The 22426-nt window shown below is 47.6% G+C and overlaps 1 protein-coding gene across 2 annotated transcripts in view; it reads right to left on the minus strand.

Moving 5' to 3' along the window:
- HSPA12B (heat shock protein family A (Hsp70) member 12B) overlaps nucleotides 1-22426 on the minus strand; it is a 91897-nt gene that overhangs the window by 34022 nt on the left and 35449 nt on the right. The window contains exons 3-7 of one of the 2 annotated variants that reach the window (XM_069745093.1): nucleotides 18079-18179; nucleotides 14954-15078; nucleotides 4357-4543; nucleotides 4167-4271; nucleotides 3925-4041 (exon numbers count right to left, since the gene is read on the minus strand). In XM_069745093.1, the coding sequence (XP_069601194.1) occupies nucleotides 3925-4041; nucleotides 4167-4271; nucleotides 4357-4543; nucleotides 14954-15078; nucleotides 18079-18179 (635 nt within the window). The remainder of the gene's footprint in view (nucleotides 1-3924; nucleotides 4042-4166; nucleotides 4272-4356; nucleotides 4544-14953; nucleotides 15079-18078; nucleotides 18180-22426) is intronic. The other variant, XM_069745094.1, reaches the window with a different exon arrangement.

Here is a 22426-nt window from a genome sequence, read left to right on the forward strand (position 1 = left end):
TAGTAGTTATATTCTTGTACATAGGGGCAGTATTATAGTAGTTATATTCTTGTACATAGGAGCAGTATTATAGTAGTTATATTCTTGTACATAGGAGCAGTATTATAGTAGTTATATTCTTGTACATAGGGAGCATTATTATAGTAGTTATATTCTTGTACATAGGGGCAGTATTATAGTAGTTATATTCTTGTACATAGGGGCAGTATTATAGTAGTTATATTCTTGTACATAGGGGCAGTATTATAGTAGTTATATCCTTGTACATAGGAGCAGTATTATAGTAGTTATATTCTTGTACATAGGGGCAGTATTATAGTAGTTATATCCTTGTACATAGGAGCAGTATTATAGTAGTTATATTCTTGTACATAGGGGCAGTATTATAGTAGTTATATTCTTGTACATAGGGGCAGTATTATAGTAGTTATATCCTTGTACATAGGAGCAGTATTATAGTAGTTATATTCTTGTACATAGGGGCAGTATTATAGTAGTGATATTCCTGTACATAGGAGCAGTATTATAGTAGTTATATTCTTGTATATAGGAGCCATATTATAGTAGTTATATTCTTGTACATAGGGGCAGTACTATAGTAGTTATATTCTTGTACATAGGGGCAGTATTATAGTAGTTATATTCTTGTACATAGGGGCAGTATTATAGTAGTTATATTCTTGTACATAGAGGACAGTATTATAGTAGTTATATTCTTGTACATAGGGACAGTACTATAGTAGTTATATTCTTATACATAGGAGGCAGTATTATAGTAGTTATATTCTTGTACATAGGGGCAGTATTATAGTAGTTATATTCTTGTACATAGAGGACAGTATTATAGTAGTTATATTCTTGTACATAGGGGCAGTATTATAGTAGTTATATTCTTGTACATAGAGGACAGTATTATAGTAGTTATATTCTTGTACATAGGGGCAGTATTATAGTAGTTATATTCTTGTACATAGAGGACAGTATTATAGTAGTTATATTCTTGTACATAGGGGCAGTATTATAGTAGTTATATTCTTGTACATAGGGGCAGTATCATAGTAGTTATATTCTTGGACATAGGAGCAGTATTATAGTAGTTATATTCTTGTACATAGGGGCAGTATTATAGTAGTTATATTCTTGTGCGTAGGGGCAGTATTATAGTAGTTATATTCTTGTACATAGGAGCAGTATTATAGTAGTTATATTCTTGTACATAGGGGGCAGTATCATAGTAGTTATATTCTTGTACATAGGGGGCAGTATTATAGTAGTTCATAGTTCACCTCCCACATACAATCTCTTGCCCGCTCGTGCCGCTTACACCTAAAGAAGATCTCTAGAACCCGCCCTTTTCTCACCATGGAGACAGCTAAAACTCTCATTGTCGCCCTGATCCACTCCCGCCTGGACTACTGTAACGCTCTATTAATTGGCCTCCCCCTCACTCGACTTTCCCCTCTCCAGTCTATCCTTAATGCAGCAGCCAGGGTCGTCCATCTGGCTAATTGTTACTCGGACGCGTCCGCTCTTCACCAGTCGTTACATTGGCTGCCCATTCATTACAGGATACAATTCAAAGTACTTGTTCTCACCCACAAAGCTCTCCACAGTGCGGCCCCACTTACATCTCCTCCCTCATTTCTGTCTATCAGCCTAACAGACCACTGCGCTCTGCAAATGACTTCCGACTAACCTCTGCACTAATCCGTACATCCCACTCCCGACTCCAAGACTTCTCCCGTGCTGCGCCAATCCTCTGGAATGCTCTACCCCAAGATATTAGGACCAGCCATAATTTGCATAGTTTTAGGCGCTCGTTCAAAACACATTTGTTCAGAGCGGCCTACCACATTCAGTAATCAAAGTCATGTTATGTTTGTATGTGTAGCCCATTCACTATCTCCATCTATCCACCACCCCCTGAAGATGGCCGGACCCTCATTGTAAATACATCATTGTAAATACACACCTGTGCTCTGTATCTCCCCACCTCATTGTAGATTGTAAGCTCTCACCAGCAGGGGCGGCTTATTGTGCTTTAATTATTGTATTGTTAATGTTGTTACTTATGACTTTTGTGTTTGAAACTGTTAAACTGTAAAGCGTTGCGGAATATGTTGGCGCTATATAAATAAAGATTATTATTATTATTATTAGCTATGTTCTTGTACATAGGGGCAGTATTATAGTAGTTACATTCTTGTACATAGGAGCAGTATTATAGTAATTATATTCTTGTACATAGGGGCAGTATTATAGTAGTTACATTCTTGTACATAGGGGCAGTATTATAGTAGTTATATTCTGTACATAGCAGCAGTATTATAGTAGTTATATTCTTGTACATAGGAGCAGTATTATAGTAGTTATATTCTTGTACATAGGAGCAGTATTATAGTAGTTATATTCTTGTACATAGGGGGCAGTATTATAGGAGTTATATTCTTGTACATAGGGGGCAGTATTATAGTAGTTATATTCTTGTACATAGGGGCAGTATTATAGTAGTTACATTCTTGTACATAGGGGCAGTATTATAGTAGTTATATTCTTGTACATAGGGGGCAGTATTATAGGAGTTATATTCTTGTACATAGGAGCAGTATTATAGTAGTTATATTCTTGTACATAGGGGGCAGTATTATAGGAGTTATATTCTTGTACATAGGGGGCAGTATTATAGTAGTTATATTCTTGTACATAGGGGCAGTATTATAGTAGTTACATTCTTGTACATAGGGGCAGTATTATAGTAGTTATATTCTTGTACATAGGGGGCAGTATTATAGTAGTTATATTCTTGTGTGTAGGGGCAGTATTATAGTAGTTATATTCTTGTACACAGGAGCAGTATTATAGTAGTTATATTCTTGTACATAGGGGGCAGTATTATAGTAGTTATATTCTTATACATAGGAGCAGTATTATAGTAGTTATATTCCTGTACATAGGGGCAGTATTATAGTAGTTATATTCATGTACATAGGGGCAGTATTATAGTAGTTATATTCTTGTACATAGGAGCAGTATTATAGTAGTTATATTCTTATACATAGGAGCAGTATTATAGTAGTTATATTCCTGTACATAGGGGCAGTATTATAGTAGTTATATTCTTGTACATAGGGGCAGTATTATAGTAGTTATATTCTTATACATAGGAGGCAGTATTATAGTAGTTATATTCTTGTGCGTAGGGGCAGTATTATAGTAGTTATATTCTTGTACATAGGAGCAGTATTATAGTAGTTACATTCTTGTACATAGGGGCAGTATTATAGTAGTTATATTCTTATACATAGGAGGCAGTATTATAGTAGTTATATTCTTGTGCGTAGGGGCAGTATTATAGTAGTTATATTCTTGTGCGTAGGGGCAGTATTATAGTAGTTATATTCTTGTACATAGGAGCAGTATTATAGTAGTTATATTCTTGTACATAGGGGGCAGTATTATAGTAGTTATATTCTTCTACATAGGAGCAGTATTATAGTAGTTATATTCTTATACATAGGGGCAGTATTATTGTAGTTATATTCCTGTACATAGGGGCAGTATTATAGTAGTTATATTCTTGTACATAGGAGCAGTATTATAGTAGTTATATTCTTGTGTGTAGGGGCAGTATTATAGTAGTTATATTCTTGGACATAGGAGCCATATTATAGTAGTTATATTCTTCTACATAGGAGGCAGTATTATAGTAGTTATATTCTTGTGTGTAGGGGCAGTATTATAGTAGTTCTTGTACATAGGAGCAGTATTATAGTAGTTATATTCTTGTGCGTAGGGGCAGTATTATAGTAGTTCTTGTACATAGGAGCATAAGTGAAGTGAGTTAAGTAGAGGGGACTCACATTTTAGTTTTTTGTATCCCGAGACACGCTTTCTTTAGTTTTTGTAGGAAGTATAATCTCTTACCAGGTATGCTGCTTCTCTCATGAATTGCTTTGCTGGTTGCTTCCAAATGGCGGGGACAGTTATCACCCATCGGATGCCTTCATTCTCATCTAGAGATGGACATTGTTCCTTCAGTTCCTTTTAAGAAGAATAACAACAATTTAGTGCCGCCATCTGCACACATCAGCTGTTGTGACCTGAATTTATTGAAGCCTTTTTATTCTATGTCCCTTCCCTTGTACTATTGTAGATAGCTGACTCACGTGCACTGCATGTTCCTTGAAGAACCTTAATGCGTGTGCAAACACCTCCAGCGCTTGGACCTTCTTCCCATTCAAGGCATCCAATTCTGTCTTCATGGTGAGATCCTAAGGGACAAAATATCATAACTGGAGAGGTGACGGAAGGGAAAATTTCATATTTCACCATTACAACTGTGCCCATCTCTCTTACACTGGTGCTGTGAATCTTCATCTTGAATTTCTCAAAATAGAGCCAGTCTCGTGCCTCCTCAGGGTCCAGATCATGGTAGAAGTCTCTGGCCGTGTATCCAAAACTATGGAACGCCTTGTCCGGAGTCAGCAGTAAACTGGTGGGAGTTTTCTGGTGGGCAACTCCAGGGTCCCCGCCTTCCCATTTCCTAAAAGTTAACAGCAGAAGATTATGGATTATTGATGGAGCCATTTTGGAGATATTTGCCTCAACTATAACCAGTACTTCGAAGAACAGAGTGTACTTCTTGAAGATCTCATCGATGATTTAAAGCATTGTTGAAATTCCTAGTTCCTGATCCTTTCACCTGGAGAGAGTTGAGACATCTTCCCAATACATGTGCGATTGACAAGGTTGGACAACTTTCTTCTAATCAAGACCATGTATGACCATCTGCTGATGTCTTTAGCATGACGGGGAGAAGATACTGTACGTCCTTGTGAGGCTCACAATTATTTCCGATTCTTTTTTTCTCTAAAATCCACTGACTGAAAACAGTTGGGACTCCACCGCCATATGTATGAGACAGTCATCCCCTGATGCCATGAAAGGCGAGTTTGACTGACTGTCTTCCACTGTGTATGACTCCGTAAGACCATATATGATCGATCATCTGCCGGTGTTGTGAGGACAGAGGCGTTACTTCAGTGAGATCTTATGTTGTGTTCCCGGGACACCTGATGGGATGGGTCACTTCAGACCTGCTTACAATATGTTTCCTGTGCTTTGAAGATCTTCATGGATTCCTAGACGTGAGGCCGCCAAGTCCTTCCCTTCTCTTCTTTTAGGGAATTCCCACTCAGTTGATTCTATTGGTGGAAAGTGTCTATGGTACCACTTACTAGTGGTTTGGAGCCCTCCTTTGGTTGTCTAGTTGGTCAAAAAGTTGTAGCATTTAGGGTCTAATAACAGAAGATTACAGTTGTGCTCAAAAGTTTACATACCCCGGCAGAATTTTTGCTTTCTTGATCTTTTCTAGAGAATATGATAACACCATAAATAGCCATTTATTGTCAAACTACTGAAACTACTGTGTTTTCTCTTGTTAAATCATAATGACAACCAAAAACATCCAAATGACCCTGATCTAAAGTTCACATACCCTGGTGATTTTGGCCTGATAATATGCACAGAAGTTGACAGAAATGGGTTTTAATGGCTACTAAAGGTAACATTCTCTCCTGTGACCTGTTTGCTTGTAAACAGTGTGTGCATAAAAGTTGAGTGAGTTTCTGGGATCCAGACAGACTCTTGCATCTTTCATCCAGCCACTGACATTTCGGGATTGTGAGTCATGGGGAAAGCAAAAGAATTGTCAATGGATCTACAGGAAAAGATAATTGAACGGTATAAAACAGGAAAGGGATATAAAAAGATATCCAAGGAATTGATAATGCCAGTCAGCAGCGTTCACACTGCGATTAACAAATGGAGAATCAGGGGCTCTGTAAAAACAAAACCACAGACAGGTAGACCAACAAAAATGTCATCTACAACTGTCAGGAAAAGTGTTTGGGATGAAACCCCCCCCCCACAAATAACATCAGCTGAAATAGAGGACTCTCTGAAAACTAGCAGTGCGGCTGTTTCAAGATGCACAATAAGGAGGCACATGAAGAAAAATGGGCTGCATGGTCGATTCGTCAGAAGAAAGCCATTACTGCGCAAATGCCAGAAAGTATCTCGCCTACAAAACGCAAAACAGCGCAGAGACAAGCCTCAAAAATTCTGGAACAAGGTAATTTGGAGTGATGAGACCAAAATATAACTCTTTGGCCACAACCATAAACGTTACATTAGGAGAGAGGTCAACAAGGCCTATGATGAAAGGAACACCATTCCTACTGTAAAGCACGGAGGTGGATCACTGATGTTTTAGGGGGGTGTGAGCTACAAAGGCGCAGGAAACTTGGTCAAAGCTGAGGCACATATGAATGCAGCACGTTATCAGCAAATACTGGAGGCAAATTTGCACTCATCAGCCCGGAAGCTGCGTGTGGGATGTACTTGGACATTCCAACATGACAACAATCCAAAACACAAGGCAAAGCCGACCTTTCATTGGCTACAGCAGAACAAAGTGAAGGTTCTGGAGTGGACATCTCAGTCTCCTGACCTCAGTATCATTGAGCCACTCTGGGGAGATCTCAAGCGCACAGTTCATGCTAGACAGCCCAGGAATTTACAGGAACTTTTTGCCAAGAAGAGTGGGCAGCTTTACCATCTGAGAAAATAAAGAACCTGATCCACAACTACCACAAAAGACTTCAAACTGTCATTGATGTTAGAGGGGGTAATACACGGTATTAAGAAATGGGGTATGTGAACTTTTAATCAGGGTCATTTGGATGTTTTGGGTTGTCATTATGATTTACAAAGTGAAAACACAGTAGTTTGACAATAAATGGCTTCACGCAACCACTAACCATGAGTGGAAAGTTTGGGTGTTATCATTCATATTCTGTGAAAAAAAGGCCAAGAAAGCAAAAACTTTTCAGCACAACTGTATATAATATGTTTACAAGTCCAAGTAGTGGGGTCCAGTGTGTCATCCGATAGGACAAGCAGCAGAAGACTGGACCAGTAATGGTATAGACCAGCAGACAGTATGTACAATATTCCAAAGTAACTCCGTGAAGATGAGATGGCGAGCAGATGCCTCCATGATTTACTACATGGCGCTCGCTCGTTTGCACATTCCACTCTGAGAAACAAGTCATTTTTCATATTTCCATAATGGAATCCATCTGGAGAGTGGTGAGATGTGTGGTCTGAGGAGCGAGGCCAAGAGTGTGCTGTGCCCTATAGATCGCTCCTGTTCTACTACTGATTGTATACAGTGCAGGAGATCTGCCTCTCCAGGAACGCACAACTGCTGTGATGACGTCATCAGCCCTTAAAGGGATTGTCCAGATATAGGTCAGTAATGTCTGACCACAGTGGGTGCCCGATATATATATATGTCCATACACCTTTATAGCCTCGTTAATGTCCAGCCTCATCCCTCAGCAGTACAATGTACTGTACTGATACAATGAAACCACACCCATGATAGTGTCATGTGACCTCAATAAGGCTTACATGGCATGTAAGTGTAGAATGCTCCCTAGGCTCCTCCCACACCCACTGTAGAGTGCTGTGCATAGGCTCCTCCCACACCTGCTGTAGAGTGCAGTGTATAGGCTCCTCCCACAGCTGCTGTAGAGTGCTGTGTATAGGCTCCTCCCACACCTGCTGTAGAGTGCTGTGTATACGCTCCTCCCACACCTGCTGTAGAGTGCTGTGTATAGGCTCCTCCCACACCTGCTGTAGAGTGCTGTGTATAGGCTCCTCCCACAGCTGCTGTAGAGTGCTGTGTATAGGCTCCTCCCACACCTGCTGTAGAGTGCTGTGTATAGGTTCCTCCCACAGCTGCTGTAGAGTGCTGTGTATAGGCTCCTCCCACACCTGCTGTAGAGTGCTGTGCATAGGCTCCTCCCACACCTGCTGTAGAGTGCTGTGTATAGGCTCCTCCCACAGCTGCTGTAGAGTGCTGTGTATAGGCTCCTCCCACACCTGCTGTAGAGTGCTGTGTATAGGCTCCTCCCACAGCTGCTGTAGAGTGCTGTGTATAGGCTCCTCCCACACCTGCTGTAGAGTGCTGTGTATAGGCTCCTCCCACACCTGCTGTAGAGTGCTGTGTATAGGCTCCTTCCACAGCTGCTGTAGAGTGCTGTGTATAGGCTCCTCCCACACCTGCTGTAGAGTGCTGTGCATAGGCTCCTCCCACAGCTGCTGTAGAGTGCTGTGTATAGGCTCCTCCCACAGCTGCTGTAGAGCTGTGTATAGGCTCCTCCCACACCTGCTGTAGAGTGCTGTGTATAGGCTCCTCCCACAGCTGCTGTAGAGTGCTGTGTATAGGCTCCTCCCACACCTGCTGTAGAGTGCTGTGCATAGGCTCCTCCCACACCTGCTGTAGAGTGCTGTGTATAGGCTCCTCCCACAGCTGCTGTAGAGTGCTGTGCATAGGCTCCTCCCACAGCTGCTGTAGAGTGCTGTGTATAGGCTCCTCCCACACCTGCTGTAGAGTGCTGTGTATAGGCTCCTCCCACAGCTGCTGTAGAGTGTTGTGTATAGGCTCCTCCCACACCTGCTGTAGAGTGCTGTGCATAGGCTCCTCCCACACCTGCTGTAGAGTGCTGTGTATAGGCTCCTCCCACACCTGCTGTAGAGTGCTGTGTATAGGCTGCTGTGTATAGGCTCCTCCCACACCTGCTGTAGAGTGCTGTGTATAGGCTCCTCCCACAGCTGCTGTAGAGTGCTGTGCATAGGCTCCTCACACATCTGCTGTAGAGTGCTGTGCATAGGCTCCTCTCACACCTGCTGTAGAGTGCTGTGCAGAGGCTCCTCCCACACCTGCTGTAGAGTGCTGTGTATATGCTCCTCTCACAGCTGCTGTAGAGTGCTGTGCATAGGCTCCTCTCACAGCAGCTGTAGAGTGCTGTGTATATGCTCCTCCCACAGCTGCTGTAGAGTGCTGTGCATAGGCTCCTCACACATCCGCTGTAGAGTGCTGTGCATAGGCTCCTCCCACACCTGCTGTAGAGTGCTGTGCATAGGCTCCTCCCACACCCGCTGTAGAGTGCTGTGCATAGGCTCCTCCCACACCTACTGTAGAGTGCTGTGCATAGGCTCCTCCCACACCTGCTGTAGAGTGCTCTGTATAGGCTGCTCCCACAGCTGCTGTACAGTGCTGTGCATAGGCTCCTCCCACACCTGCTGTAGAGTGCTGTGCATAGGCTCCTCCCACATCAACTGTAGAGTACTGTGTATAGGCTCCTCCCACACCTGCTGTAGAGTGCTCTGTATAGGCTGCTCCCACAGCTGCTGTACAGTGCTGTGCATAGGCTCCTCCCACATCTGCTGTAGAGTGCTGTGCATAGGCTCCTCCCACACCTGCTGTAGAGTGCTGTGCATAGGCTCCTCCCACAACTGCTGTAGAGTGCTGTGCATAGGCTCCTCCCACACCTACTGTAGAGTGCTGTGCATAGGCTCCTCCCACACCTGCTGTAGAGTGCTGTGCATAGGCTCCTCCCACACCTGCTGTAGAGTGCTGTGCATAGGCTCCTCTCACACCCGCTGTAGAGTGCTGTGCAGGAGCAGAAGATATAAGGACTGCATATTGCTGTACTATCATCATCACCGTCTGTCTCATCTAATCGAGTTGTTTCCTCTTCCCACAGATATGCTTTCCTCTCACACAGCTTTCCTTGGCATCTGACTGTCTATGTGAAGCACATGTAACGTCTTTCTGGTATACTTTTCGTACCTATCATTTTGTTCAATGATCTGTTTCATTTCTCTTGATTAGGTTACTCTGGCATATCTCTGAGTGGTCTCTCCAACCCCTCACTCTCTTTTTGACCTTTGCTTAACTCTCTACCTCTGGTGTCGCCTTACCCACCCACCTCCTCATTCACACCTGATTGCCCTTAGCTGAAGATATATTCTGACCTATGGATCTGATGCAGACTCTAGTCTGATCCAGGCATCCTTCAAATTGCATCTTTCAAAGTACAGATTTCTAAGTACCACACTTAGAATTAGACTCGAATTGGACTGGAATTGACTGTAAGGTAATGGGATAGAACACCACTACAATGTTTCGGTTTCTTTTCACTTTCACCCCCATACTACTTTCTTTCTTACTATCTCTTGTAATCCTTCCACCTAGTGAGGAAATAATCATATCTCCCTCCATCCTCCCCAGCCATCTCACCTCCTCCTCACAGCTGTTCCTCCACATACAATCCTTTTGCTCCAGACACACACGGCCACATCATGTCCTATCTGCTCCCACCTTCTAACGCTCTGTCTGCTGCTCCTCTTTGCTGGTGACGTATCCCCAAATCCTGGACCTCCTCAACACATTCCCACATTAATTTCTAATTTTTCTATCCTCTGCACATTTTCGCAATGATGAAAACCTCATACCCATTCATCCAGCCCCCACTCCCCCGGTCCCCCTACCTGGGGCTCTATGGAACGCACGCTCCATCTGCAACAAACTGTCGTATATCCATGACCTCTTCCTCACCAACAAACTCTCCTTGGCATCACTGAAACCTGGCTCACCCCCTCTGACTCTCCAACTGCGCTTTCTTACGGTAGATTTCCATCTCATCTCTTTGTCGCCCCAGCAACAAACATGGTGGAGGCTTGCTCCTGTCTGATACCTGCTCCTTTGCCCCAATTCCGCTACCACCCTCTGCTACTCTTCCCTCGTTTGAGGTGCACCCCGTCCGCATCTATTCCCCCTCCAACCTCCAGCTGGCTGTCATCTACCGCCCCCCCAGAACTAGCCATCTCCACCTTTCTTTACCACTTCACCACCTGGCTGCTTCATTTCCTCTCTGCTGACATCCCCACTATCATCTGACGTGATGATGTGACTTCAACATCCCCACTGACACTCCCACCTCAGCTGCCTCTAAACTTTTATCACTGACTGCATACTTTGGTCTCACTCAATAGTCCTCCGCAGCCACTCACAAAGATGGCCACACGCTGGACCTCATCTTCACCTGCCTCTGTTCCCTTACTAATCTCACTAATTCACCCCTCCCCCTGTCTGATCACAAAATACTGACATTCTCTTCCCTCTCCTCTCCTAGTGCGCAACCCCTGCTCCACAAACTCACACACCCTTGCAGAAATCTCAAACACCTCAATTTACACTCACTCTCTGAGTCCCTTCTCGCTCTTACAGACATAGCCTCCCTTCATGACACAGATGCTGCTGCCACTTTTTATAACTTCACAATAACAGCAACACTTGATTCGGCCTCACGCACATCAAAACTCGTACAGTCATCAGGCAACCCTGGCTGACCAGCCTGACCAACGACCTGAGACGGGCTTCCAGGGTCACTGAGCGGAGATGGAAGCGATCCCGCTCTACTGAGCACCTCATCGCATACAAGCAGTCCCTCGCCAGCTTCAAGTTCACTCTCACTCCCGCAAACCAAACTTACTTCTCAATTCTCATATCCTCCCTGTCTCACAACCCTAAACAGCTTTTCAACACTTTCAATTCTCTACTCCGTCCCCCAGGACCTCCTCCCTCTACTCTCATTTCTGCTGAATACTTTGCCTCTTTCTTTAAGCAGAAGATCGATACGATCAGACAAAGCTTTGGCCCGCAGTCCCCAATGCCCCTCCTTTTAACTGCTCAGCCCTGTTCATCCAAAACCAGCTTCTCCACCAGGAGAGAAGATCAGCTCTCCACTCTTCTGTCAAGATTACATCTCACCACTTGCACGATTGACCCACTCCTGTCCCACCTCATCCCTAACCTCACCACAGTCTTCATCCCAACCCTATCCCATCTCTTCAACCTTTCACTTGCAAATCGTGTCTTCCCCTCATCCTTCAAACATTCCTCGATCACACCCATCCTCAAAAACCCCTCCCTTGATCCATCCTCTATGTCTTGCTATCGCCTGATATTACCTCTCCTTTATGCCTCAAAACTACTGGAGCAACACGTCCATCTTCAACTTTCCTCCCACCTCTCCTCCTGCTCCCTCTTTGACCGGTTACAATCTGGCTTCCGACCGCATCACTCAACTGAACCTGCCCTAACTAAGGTCACCACTGACCTACTATCCGCCAAGAGCAAGCGACACTACTCTGTCCTCCTTCTCCTGGATCTGTCTTCTGCCTTTGACACTGTGGACCATTCCCTCCTGCTACAGATTCTATCATCTCTTGGTAACACAGACTTGGCCCTATCCTGGATCTCGCGATATCTAACAGACCGAACATTCAGTGTCTCCCTCTCCCACACCACCTCCGCACCTCGCCCCTTGTCTGTCGGTGTTCCTCAAGGCTCAGTTCTAGGAGCCCTACTCTTCTCCATCTACACCTTCGGCCTGGGACAGCTCATAGAATTCCATGGTTTGCAGTATCATCTCTACGCCGATGACACACAGATCTACCTATCCGGACCTGACCTCACCTTCTTACTTACCAAAATCCCACACTGTCTGTCTGCAATTTAATCTTTCTATTCTGCTCGCTTTCTAAAACTGAACATGGACAAAACAGAATTCATCTTTCCCCCATATCACCCTACCCCTCCACCAGACCTATCTATCAATGTCAATGGCTGCTCACTTTTCTCGTTCCCGCATGCTCGGTACCTTGGGGTGATCCTCGACTCTGCCCTCTCTTTCAAGCCACATATCCAAGCACTTGCCTCTTCCTGTCGACTCCAAGTCAAAAATATTTCCCGGATCTATACATTCCTTGACTAAGAAACTGCAAAAATGGTCGTGCACGCCCTTATGATCTCCTTCCTTGACTACTGCAACCTCCTGCTCTGTGGCCTCCTCTCTAACACTCTCGCACCCCTCCAATCTATCCTAAACTCTGCTGCCCGACTAATTCACCTGTCTCCCCGTTATTCCCCGGCCTCTCCTCTCTGCCAAGCCCTTCACTGGCTTCCTATTGCCCAGAGGCTCAAGTTCAAAACCCTAACCATGACATACAAAGCCATCCACAACCTGTCTCCTCCATACATCTGTGACATTGTCTCCCGGTAGTTACCCCTCTTATTTTCTCAAGACCTCCTTCTTTACTCCACTCTCATCTCTTCTTCCAACAACTGCATCCAAGACTTCTCCCATACTCTGGAACTTTCTACCCCAACACATGAGACTTTCCCCTACCACGGACACCTTCAAAAAGAACCTGAAGACCTACCTCTTTCGACAAGCCTACAGCCTGCAGTGATCCTCAACTTACTGAACCGCCGCACAACCAGCTCTACCCTGCAGACTGTGAGCCCTTGCGGGCAGGGTCCTCCCTCCTACTGTATCCTTACCCATCCCCTGCAGACTGTGAGTCCTTGCGGGCAGGGTCCTCCCTCCTCCTGTATCCTTACCCATCCCCTGCAGACTGTGAGTCCTTGCGGGCAGGGTCCTCCCTCCTCCTGTATCCTTACCCATCCCCTGCAGACTGTGAGCTCTTGCGGGCAGGGTCCTCTCTCCTCCTGTATCCTTACCCATCCCCTGCAGACTGTGAGCCCTCGCGGGCAGGGTCCTCCCTCCTACTGTATCCTTACCCATCCCCTTTAGACTGTGAGCCCTTGCGGGCAGGGTCCTCTCTCCTCCTGTATCCTTACCCATCCCCTGTAGACTGTGAGCCCTCGCGGGCAGGGTCCTCCCTCCTCCTGTATCCTTACCCATCCCCTGTAGACTGTGAGCCCTCGCGGGCAGGGTCCTCTCTCCTCCTGTATCCTTACCCATCCCCTGTAGACTGTGAGCCCTCGCGGGCAGGGTCCTCCCTCCTCCTGTATCCTTACCCATCCCCTGTAGACTGTGTGCCCTCGCGGGCAGGGTCCTCTCTCCTCCTGTATTCTTACCCATCCCCTGTAGACTGTGAGCCCTCGCGGGCAGGGTCCTCTCTCCTCCTGTATCCTTACCCATCCCCTGTAGACTGTGAGCCCTCGCGGGCAGGGTCCTCTCTCCTCCTGTATCCTTACCCATCCCCTGTAGACTGTGTGCCCTCGCGGGCAGGGTCCTCTCTCCTCCTGTATTCTTACCCATCCCCTGTAGACTGTGAGCCCTCGCGGGCAGGGTCCTCTCTCCTCCTGTATCCTTACCCATCCCCTGTAGACTGTGAGCCCTCGCGGGCAGGGTCCTCTCTCCTCCTGTATCCTTACCCATCCCCTGCAGACTGTGAGCCCTCGCGGGCAGGGTCCTCCCTCCTTATGTACCTGTGTGCCTTGTATTGCTCATGTTTCTTGTACTTGTCTTTGTATGCCCTTTTTTCACATGTAAAGCGCCATGGAAGAAATGGCACGATAAGAATGAATAATAATAATAATAATATAGCACGTAGTTTTTTTTATCCCAGCACATTTGTGTGAATATAATAATCAAGAATGCGTTTTTATAGTTTGGGTGAATTGTCTGATGACATCTTTACATCTGAGATTTCTTGCGATGTTTTGATTATTGTATGACCTGTCGTATCTTTCATTATTACTCTACTTGATTTATGTGCTGTCGTCATTTTACTTTGGATTCTTAATAAACAAAACATTAAAAACAAAACAAATAATAATATAGCACTTTGTCATCATGTCTGAAGTCCACAATTCTAGTAACGTGAGCCTGAAGGGAAGCCGTGATGAGTTCTAAGAGTCCAGTCTGGACATTCCCTTTAAGTGTTGGCTACCAGTGAGCCCAGGGTGGCCCCCACACTTGTGGCGGACAGCGTGTAATGGTCGCCTCCCAGGTCTCCCCTGGTTCTGATGCCTGCGCATCCTGCGGTCTGATACGGGTGCATTCCTGCATTCTTCGGTTGCTAGGAGACCGCTATAACCTGAGCTTCACTAATTTGTGCACAGATTAGCACTGGCGGTGATGAGATAGCGGATTCCACCCTGAATACTTGGGGAGTCTCCTCTTCAGGATGGATTCCATTATCACCGAGAAGCCCCTCCGTGTGGTGACCTCACACTACCTGGTGGTCAGCAGGTGGTCACATCCCCTCCCCCACCGCCACGTACCTCATCATGTGGATCGCCTCAGGGTCCTTCACAAAGCTGAAGGCGTAACCGCTGGACGTGGTGCCGAAGTCGATGGCCACCACTACGATGAACCGGGACGGCGCCAGGGACCGGTGCTCGCTCCTCTGCAACACAAAGAGGGTCACCGGGTGCAGAAAACCGGGAGTACGGGGACATATCTGCACTGTGTGACCCTGCTGGTATAACCCGGGCGTGTTCTGTATATATACATATGTATAGCTGCTGGTATCTCCTGTATCTAATTATATATGTACAGCTGGTATAACCTGGGCATCTCCTGTATATAATTATATTGTACAGCTGGTATAACCTGGGCATCTCCTGTATATAATTATATATGTACAGCTGATATAACATGGGCATCTCCTGTATATAATTATATATGCACAGCTGGTATAACCTGGGCATCTCCAGTGTATATACATATGTATAGCTGGTATAACCCGGGCGTGTTCTGTATATATACATATGTATAGCTGGTATAACCCGGGCGTGTTCTGTATATATACATATGTATAGCTGTTATAACCCGGGCGTGTTCTGTATATATACATATGTATAGCTGGTATAACCCGGGCGTGTTCTGTATACATACATATGTATAGCTGCTGGTATCTCCTGTATCTAATTATATATATACAGCTGGTATAACCTGGGCATCTCCAGTGTATATGCATATGTATAGCTGCTATAACCCGGGTGTGTTCTGTATATATACATATGTATAGCTGCTATAACCCGGGCGTGTTCTGTATATATACATATGTATAGCTGCTGGTATGTCCTGTATATAATTATATATATATATACAGCTGGTATAACCTGGGCATCTCCAGTGTATATGCATATGTATAGCTGCTATAACCCGGGTGTGTTCTGTATATATACATATGTATAGCTGCTGGTAGAACCTGGGCATCTCCTATATCTAATTATGTATATACAGCTGGTATAACCTGGGCATCTCCTGTATATAATTATATATATACAGCTGGTATAACCTGGGCATCTCCTGTAAATAATTATATATGTACAGCTGATATAACCTGGGCATCTCCTGTATATAATTATATTGTACAGCTGGTATAACCTGGGCATCTCCTGTATATAATGATATATGTACAGCTGGTATAACCTGGACATCTCCTGTATATAATGATATATGTACAGCTGGTATAACCTGGACATCTCCTGTATATAATTATATATGCACAGCTGGTATAACCTGGGCATCTCCTGTATATTATATATGCACAGCTGGTATAACCTGGGCATCTCCTGTATATAATTATATTGTACAGCTGGTATAACCTGGGCATCTCCTGTATATAATTATATTGTACAGCTGGTATAACCTGGGCATCTCCTGCATATAATTATATATGCACAGCTGATATAACCTGGGCATCTCCTGTATATAATCATATATGTACAGCTGGTATAACCTGGACATCTCCTGTATATAATTATATATGCACAGCTGATATAACCTGGGCATCTCCTGTATATAATTATATTGTACAGCTGGTATAACCTGGGCATCTCCTGTATATAATTATATATGTACAGCTGGTATAACCTGGGCATCTCCTGTATATAATTATATATATATACAGCTGGTATAACCTGGGCATCTCCTGTATGTAATTATATATGTACAGCTGGTATAACCTGGGCATCTCCTGTATATAATCATATATGTACAGCTGGTATAACCTGGGCATCTCCTGTATATAATTATATATATATATACAGCTGGTATAACCTGGGCATCTCCTGTATATACCGTAATTATATATGTACAGCTGGTATAACCTGGGCATCTCCTGTATGTAATTATATATGTACAGCTGGTATAACCTGGGCATCTCCTGTATATAATTATATATGTACAGCTGGTATAACCTGGGCATCTCCTATATATAATTATATATGTACAGCTGGTATAACCTGGGCATCTCCTGTATATAATGATATATGTACAGCTGGTATAACCTGGACATCTCCTGTATATAATTATATATGTACAGCTGGTATAACCTTGGCATCTCCTGTATATAATTATATATGCACAGCTGATATAACCTGGGCATCTCCTGTATATAATTATATTGTACAGCTGGTATAACCTGGGCATCTCCTGTATATAATTATATATGTACAGCTGGTATAACCTGGGCATCTCCTGTATATAATTATATATATATACAGCTGGTATAACCTGGGCATCTCCTGTATATACCGTAATTATATATGTACAGCTGGTATAACCTGGGCATCTCCTGTATGTAATTATATATGTACAGCTGGTATAACCTGGGCATCTCCTGTATATAATCATATATGTACAGCTGGTGTAACCTGGGCATCTCCTGTATATAATTATATATGTACAGCTGATATAACCTGGGCATCTCCTGTATATAATTATATATGCACAGCTGGTATAACCTGGGCATCTCCTGTATATAATTATATATGTACAGCTGATATAACCTGGGCATCTCCTGTATATAATTATATATGTGCGGCTGGTATAACCTGGGCATCTCCTGTATATAATCATATATGTACAGCTGGTATAACCTGGGCATCTCCTGTATATAATCATATATGTACAGCTGGTATAACCTGGGCATCTCCTGTATATAAATATTTATGTACAGCTGGTATAACCTGGGTATTTCCTGCATATATATGTACAGCTGGAATAACCTGGGCATCTCCTGTATATAATTATATATGCACAGCTGGTATAACCTGGACATCTCCTGTATATAATTATATATGTACAGCTGATATAACCTGGGCATCTACTGTATATAATTATATATGTGCGGCTGGTATAACCTGGGCATCTCCTATATATAATTATATATGTACAGCTGGTATAACCTGGGCATCTCCTATATATAATTATATATGTACAGCTGATATAACCTGGGCATCTCCTGTATATAATCATATATGTACAGCTGGTATAACCTGGGCATCTCCTGTATATAATTATTTATGTAGAGCCGGTATAACCTGGGTATTTCTTGCATATACATGTACAGCTGTATAACATAGGTACATATTTTTCTTTTGCTCCCCCCACGTACCGGAGACTGTGATGGGGTCAGCGGGGCGATACTACAACTCTCATTCAGGGAGTTCGGGGAGAGTGTTGGGGACGGTGTGCAGGAACGATCCATGTTTTCTGCTACAAGAGAAGGAACAGGTAAAGGCCATTACTGTTACATCACTGCCACACGGCTGCCACACGGGGGCGCTGCCACTGCTACAATAGGGTGCCATCACTGCCACACTGGGGCGCTATCACTGCCACACGGGGGCGCTATCACTGCTACAATAGGGTGCCATCACTGCCACACTGGGGCGCTATCACTGCCACACGGGGGCGCTATCACTGCCACACGGGGGCGCTATCACTGCCACACGGGGGCGCTATCACTGCCACACGGGGGCGCTATCACTGCCACACGGGGGGCGCTGTCACTGCCACACGGGGGCGCTGTCACTGCTACAATAGGGTGCCATCACTGCCACACTGGGGGGCGCTGTCACTGCCACACGGGGGCGCTGTCACTGCCACACGGGGGCGCTGTCACTGCTACAATAGGGTGCCATCACTGCCACACTGGGGCGCTATCACTGCCACACTGGGGCGCTATCACTGCCACACGGGGGCGCTATCACTGCCACACTGGGGCGCTATCACTGCCACACGGGGGCGCTGTCACTGCCACATGGGGGCGCTATCACTGCTACAATAGGGTGCCATCACTGCCACACGGGGGCGCTATCACTGCCACACGGGGCGCTGTCATTGCCACACGGGGGCGCTGTCACTGCTACAATAGGGCTCTATCACTGCTACAATAGGGCGCTATCACTGCCACACTGGGGCACTATCACTCCACACGGGGGCACTGTCACTGCCACACGGGGGCGCTGTCACTGCTACACTGGGGCGCTATCACTGCCACACGGGGCGCTGTCATTGCCACACGGGGGCGCTGTCACTGCTACAATAGGGCTCTATCACTGCTACAATAGGGCGCTATCACTGCCACACAGGGGCGCCATCTCTCCACATGGGGGCGCTGTCACTGCCACACGGGGGCGCTATCACTGCCACACGGGGGCGCTATCACTGCCACACGGGGGCGCTGTCACTGCCACACGGGGGGCGCTGTCACTGCCACACGGGGGGGCTATCTCTCCACACAGGGGCGCTGTCACTGCCACATGGGGGCGCTGTCACTGCCACATGGGGGGGTCTGTCACTGCCACATGGGGGGCGCTGTCACTGCCACAAGGGGGGGCTATCACTCCACACGGGGGCACTGTCACTGCCACACAGGGGTGCCATCTCTCCACATGGGGGCGCTGTCACTGCCACACAGGGGGGCGCTGTCACTGCCACACTGGGGGGCTATCTCTCCACACGGGGGCGCTGTCACTGCCACATGGGGGGCGCTGTCACTGCCACAAGGGGGGGCTATCTCTCCACATGGGGGCACTGTCACTGCCACACGGGGGTGCTGTCACTCCACACGGGGACGCTGTCACTGCCACACGGGGGTGCTGTCACTCCACACGGGGGCGCTGTCACTGCCACATGGGGGCGCTATCACTCCACACTGGGGCGCTGTCACTGCCACACGGGGGTGCTGTCACTCCACACGGGGGCGCTGTCACTGCCACACGGGGCGCTGTCATTGCCACACAGGGGCGCTGTCACTGCCACACGGGGGCGCTATCACTGCTACAATAGGGCGCTATCACTGCCATACTGGGGCACTATCACTGCCACACGGGGAAGCTATCACTGCCACACGGGGGCGCTATCACTGCTACAATAGGGTGCCATCACTGCCACACTGGGGCGCTATCACTGCCACACTGGGGCGCTATCACTGCCACACTGGGGCACTATCACTGCCACACTGGGGCGCTATCACTGCCACACGGGGGCGCTGTCACTGCCACACGGGGGCGCTATCACTGCTACAATAGGGTGCCATCACTGCCACACTGGGGCGCTATCACTGCCACATGGGGGCGCTATCACTGCTACAATAGGGTGCCATCACTGCCACACGGGGCGCTGTCACTGCCACATGGGGGCGCTATCACTGCTACAATAGGGTGCCATCACTGCCACACGGGGGCGCTATCACTGCCACACGGGGCGCTGTCATTGCCACACGGGGGCGCTGTCACTGCTACAATAGGGCTCTATCACTGCTACAATAGGGCGCTATCACTGCCACACAGGGGCGCCATCTCTCCACATGGGGGCGCTGTCACTGCCACACGGGGGCGCTATCACTGCCACACGGGGGCGCTGTCACTGCCACACGGGGGGCGCTGTCACTGCCACACGGGGGGGCTATCTCTCCACACAGGGGCGCTGTCACTGCCACATGGGGGCGCTGTCACTGCCACATGGGGGGGTCTGTCACTGCCACATGGGGGGCGCTGTCACTGCCACAAGGGGGGGCTATCACTCCACACGGGGGCACTGTCACTGCCACACAGGGGTGCCATCTCTCCACATGGGGGCGCTGTCACTGCCACACGGGGGGCGCTGTCACTGCCACACGGGGGGGCGCTGTCACTGCCACACTGGGGGGCTATCTCTCCACACGGGGGCGCTGTCACTGCCACATGGGGGGCGCTGTCACTGCCACAAGGGGGGGCTATCTCTCCACATGGGGGCGCTGTCACTGCCACACTGGGGCGCTATCACTCCACACGGGGACGCTGTCACTGCCACACGGGGGCGCTATCACTCCACAAGGGGGCACTGTCACTGCCACACAGGGGCGCCATCTCTCCACACGAGGGCGCTGTCACTCCACATGGGGGCACTGTCACTGCCACACGGGGGTGCTGTCACTCCACACGGGGACGCTGTCACTGCCACACGGGGGTGCTGTCACTCCACACGGGGGCGCTGTCACTGCCACATGGGGGCGCTATCACTCCACACGGGGGCGCTGTCACTGCCACACGGGGGTGCTGTCACTCCACACGGGGGCGCTGTCACTGCCACACGGGGGTGCTGTCACTCCACACGGGGGCGCTGTCACTGCCACACGGGGGCGCCATCTCTCCACACGGGGGCGCTGTCACTGCCACATGGGGGCGCTGTCACTGCCACACGGGGGCGCTGTCACTGCCACACGGGGGCGCCATCTCTCCACACGGGGGCGCTGTCACTGCCACACGGGGGCGCTGTCACTGCCACACGGGGGCGCTGTCACTGATGAACTGATACTTTTACATTGAAATATTCATAAAGAAATAAACTATGGAATGAAGACCCGGGGACGGGAGACCCTCATCTCAGCCCCAAGACCAGCTCCCTCCACACCACAAGCGTCGGGTGCACTTACTTCTGCTACACAAAGGAAGTTGAGATTTGGATAAAATAGAGCGGCTCCGGTTATTTCGCCCCATCCTCCCCTGGCACAGGTCTGGGGTAGAATTTCACAAATTTCATGTTGATTAATAACAGATGTGCCCTGAATTGTGTGATGAAAGGGAAGGGGGCGACGGAGGGGGCGGCAGAGGGGCTGGGGGGCGACGGAGGGGGTGGGGGGGCGGCGGAGGGGCTGGGGGGCGGCGGAGGGGCTGGGGGGCGGCGGAGGGGCTGGGGGGCGACGGAGGGGCTGGGGGACGGCGGAGGGGCTGGGGGGCGGCGGAGGGGCTGGGGGGCGGCGGAGAAGCTGGGGGGCGGCGGAGGGGCTGGGGGCGACGAAGGGGCTGGGGGGCGACGGAGGCGCTGGGGGGTGACGGAGGGGCTGGGGGGCGGCGGAGGGGCTGGGGGGCTCCAGAGCAGGATCAGCGCTAGGGGCTCAAGTAACATGGACAAAAATGTGAGATGAAGCAGCGCCGGCCGACATCCTGGGGAAGATTAGTGTGGATGATGAGAGTGATGGTAACAATGGAAAAAAGAAACAATGCAGAAAAGAAAAGAATTGTCAGAACTGATTCAAAGATAAAAAACAGCAATGTGCAGTAATGGATGAAGAATCAGTGCACAGCGGCCTTTATGGAGACTTCCTGACCCTGAGCTCTATGTCCAGTATCAGGCGTCAGAGTGCAGCCAGGTGTAGAGTATCCAAGTATGATACTACTGTGCTACACGGTGACCAGCAGAAGAGTGAGTGCAGCTCTGGGGTATAATACAGGATGTAACTCAGGATCAGTAATGTAATGTGTGTACACAGTGACTGCACCAGCAGAATAGTGAGTGCAGCTCTGGAGTATAATACAGGATGTAACTCAGGATCAGTAATGTAATGTATGTACACAGTGACTGCACCAGCAGAATAGTGAGTGCAGCTCTGGAGTATAATACAGGAGGTAACTCAGGATCAGTAATGTAATGTATGTACACAGTGACTGCACCAGCAGAATAGTGAGTGCAGCTCT

The sequence above is a fragment of the Ranitomeya imitator genome, chromosome 1, assembly GCF_032444005.1.
Source record: "Ranitomeya imitator isolate aRanImi1 chromosome 1, aRanImi1.pri, whole genome shotgun sequence".
NCBI classification, from domain to species: Eukaryota; Metazoa; Chordata; class Amphibia; order Anura; family Dendrobatidae; genus Ranitomeya; species Ranitomeya imitator.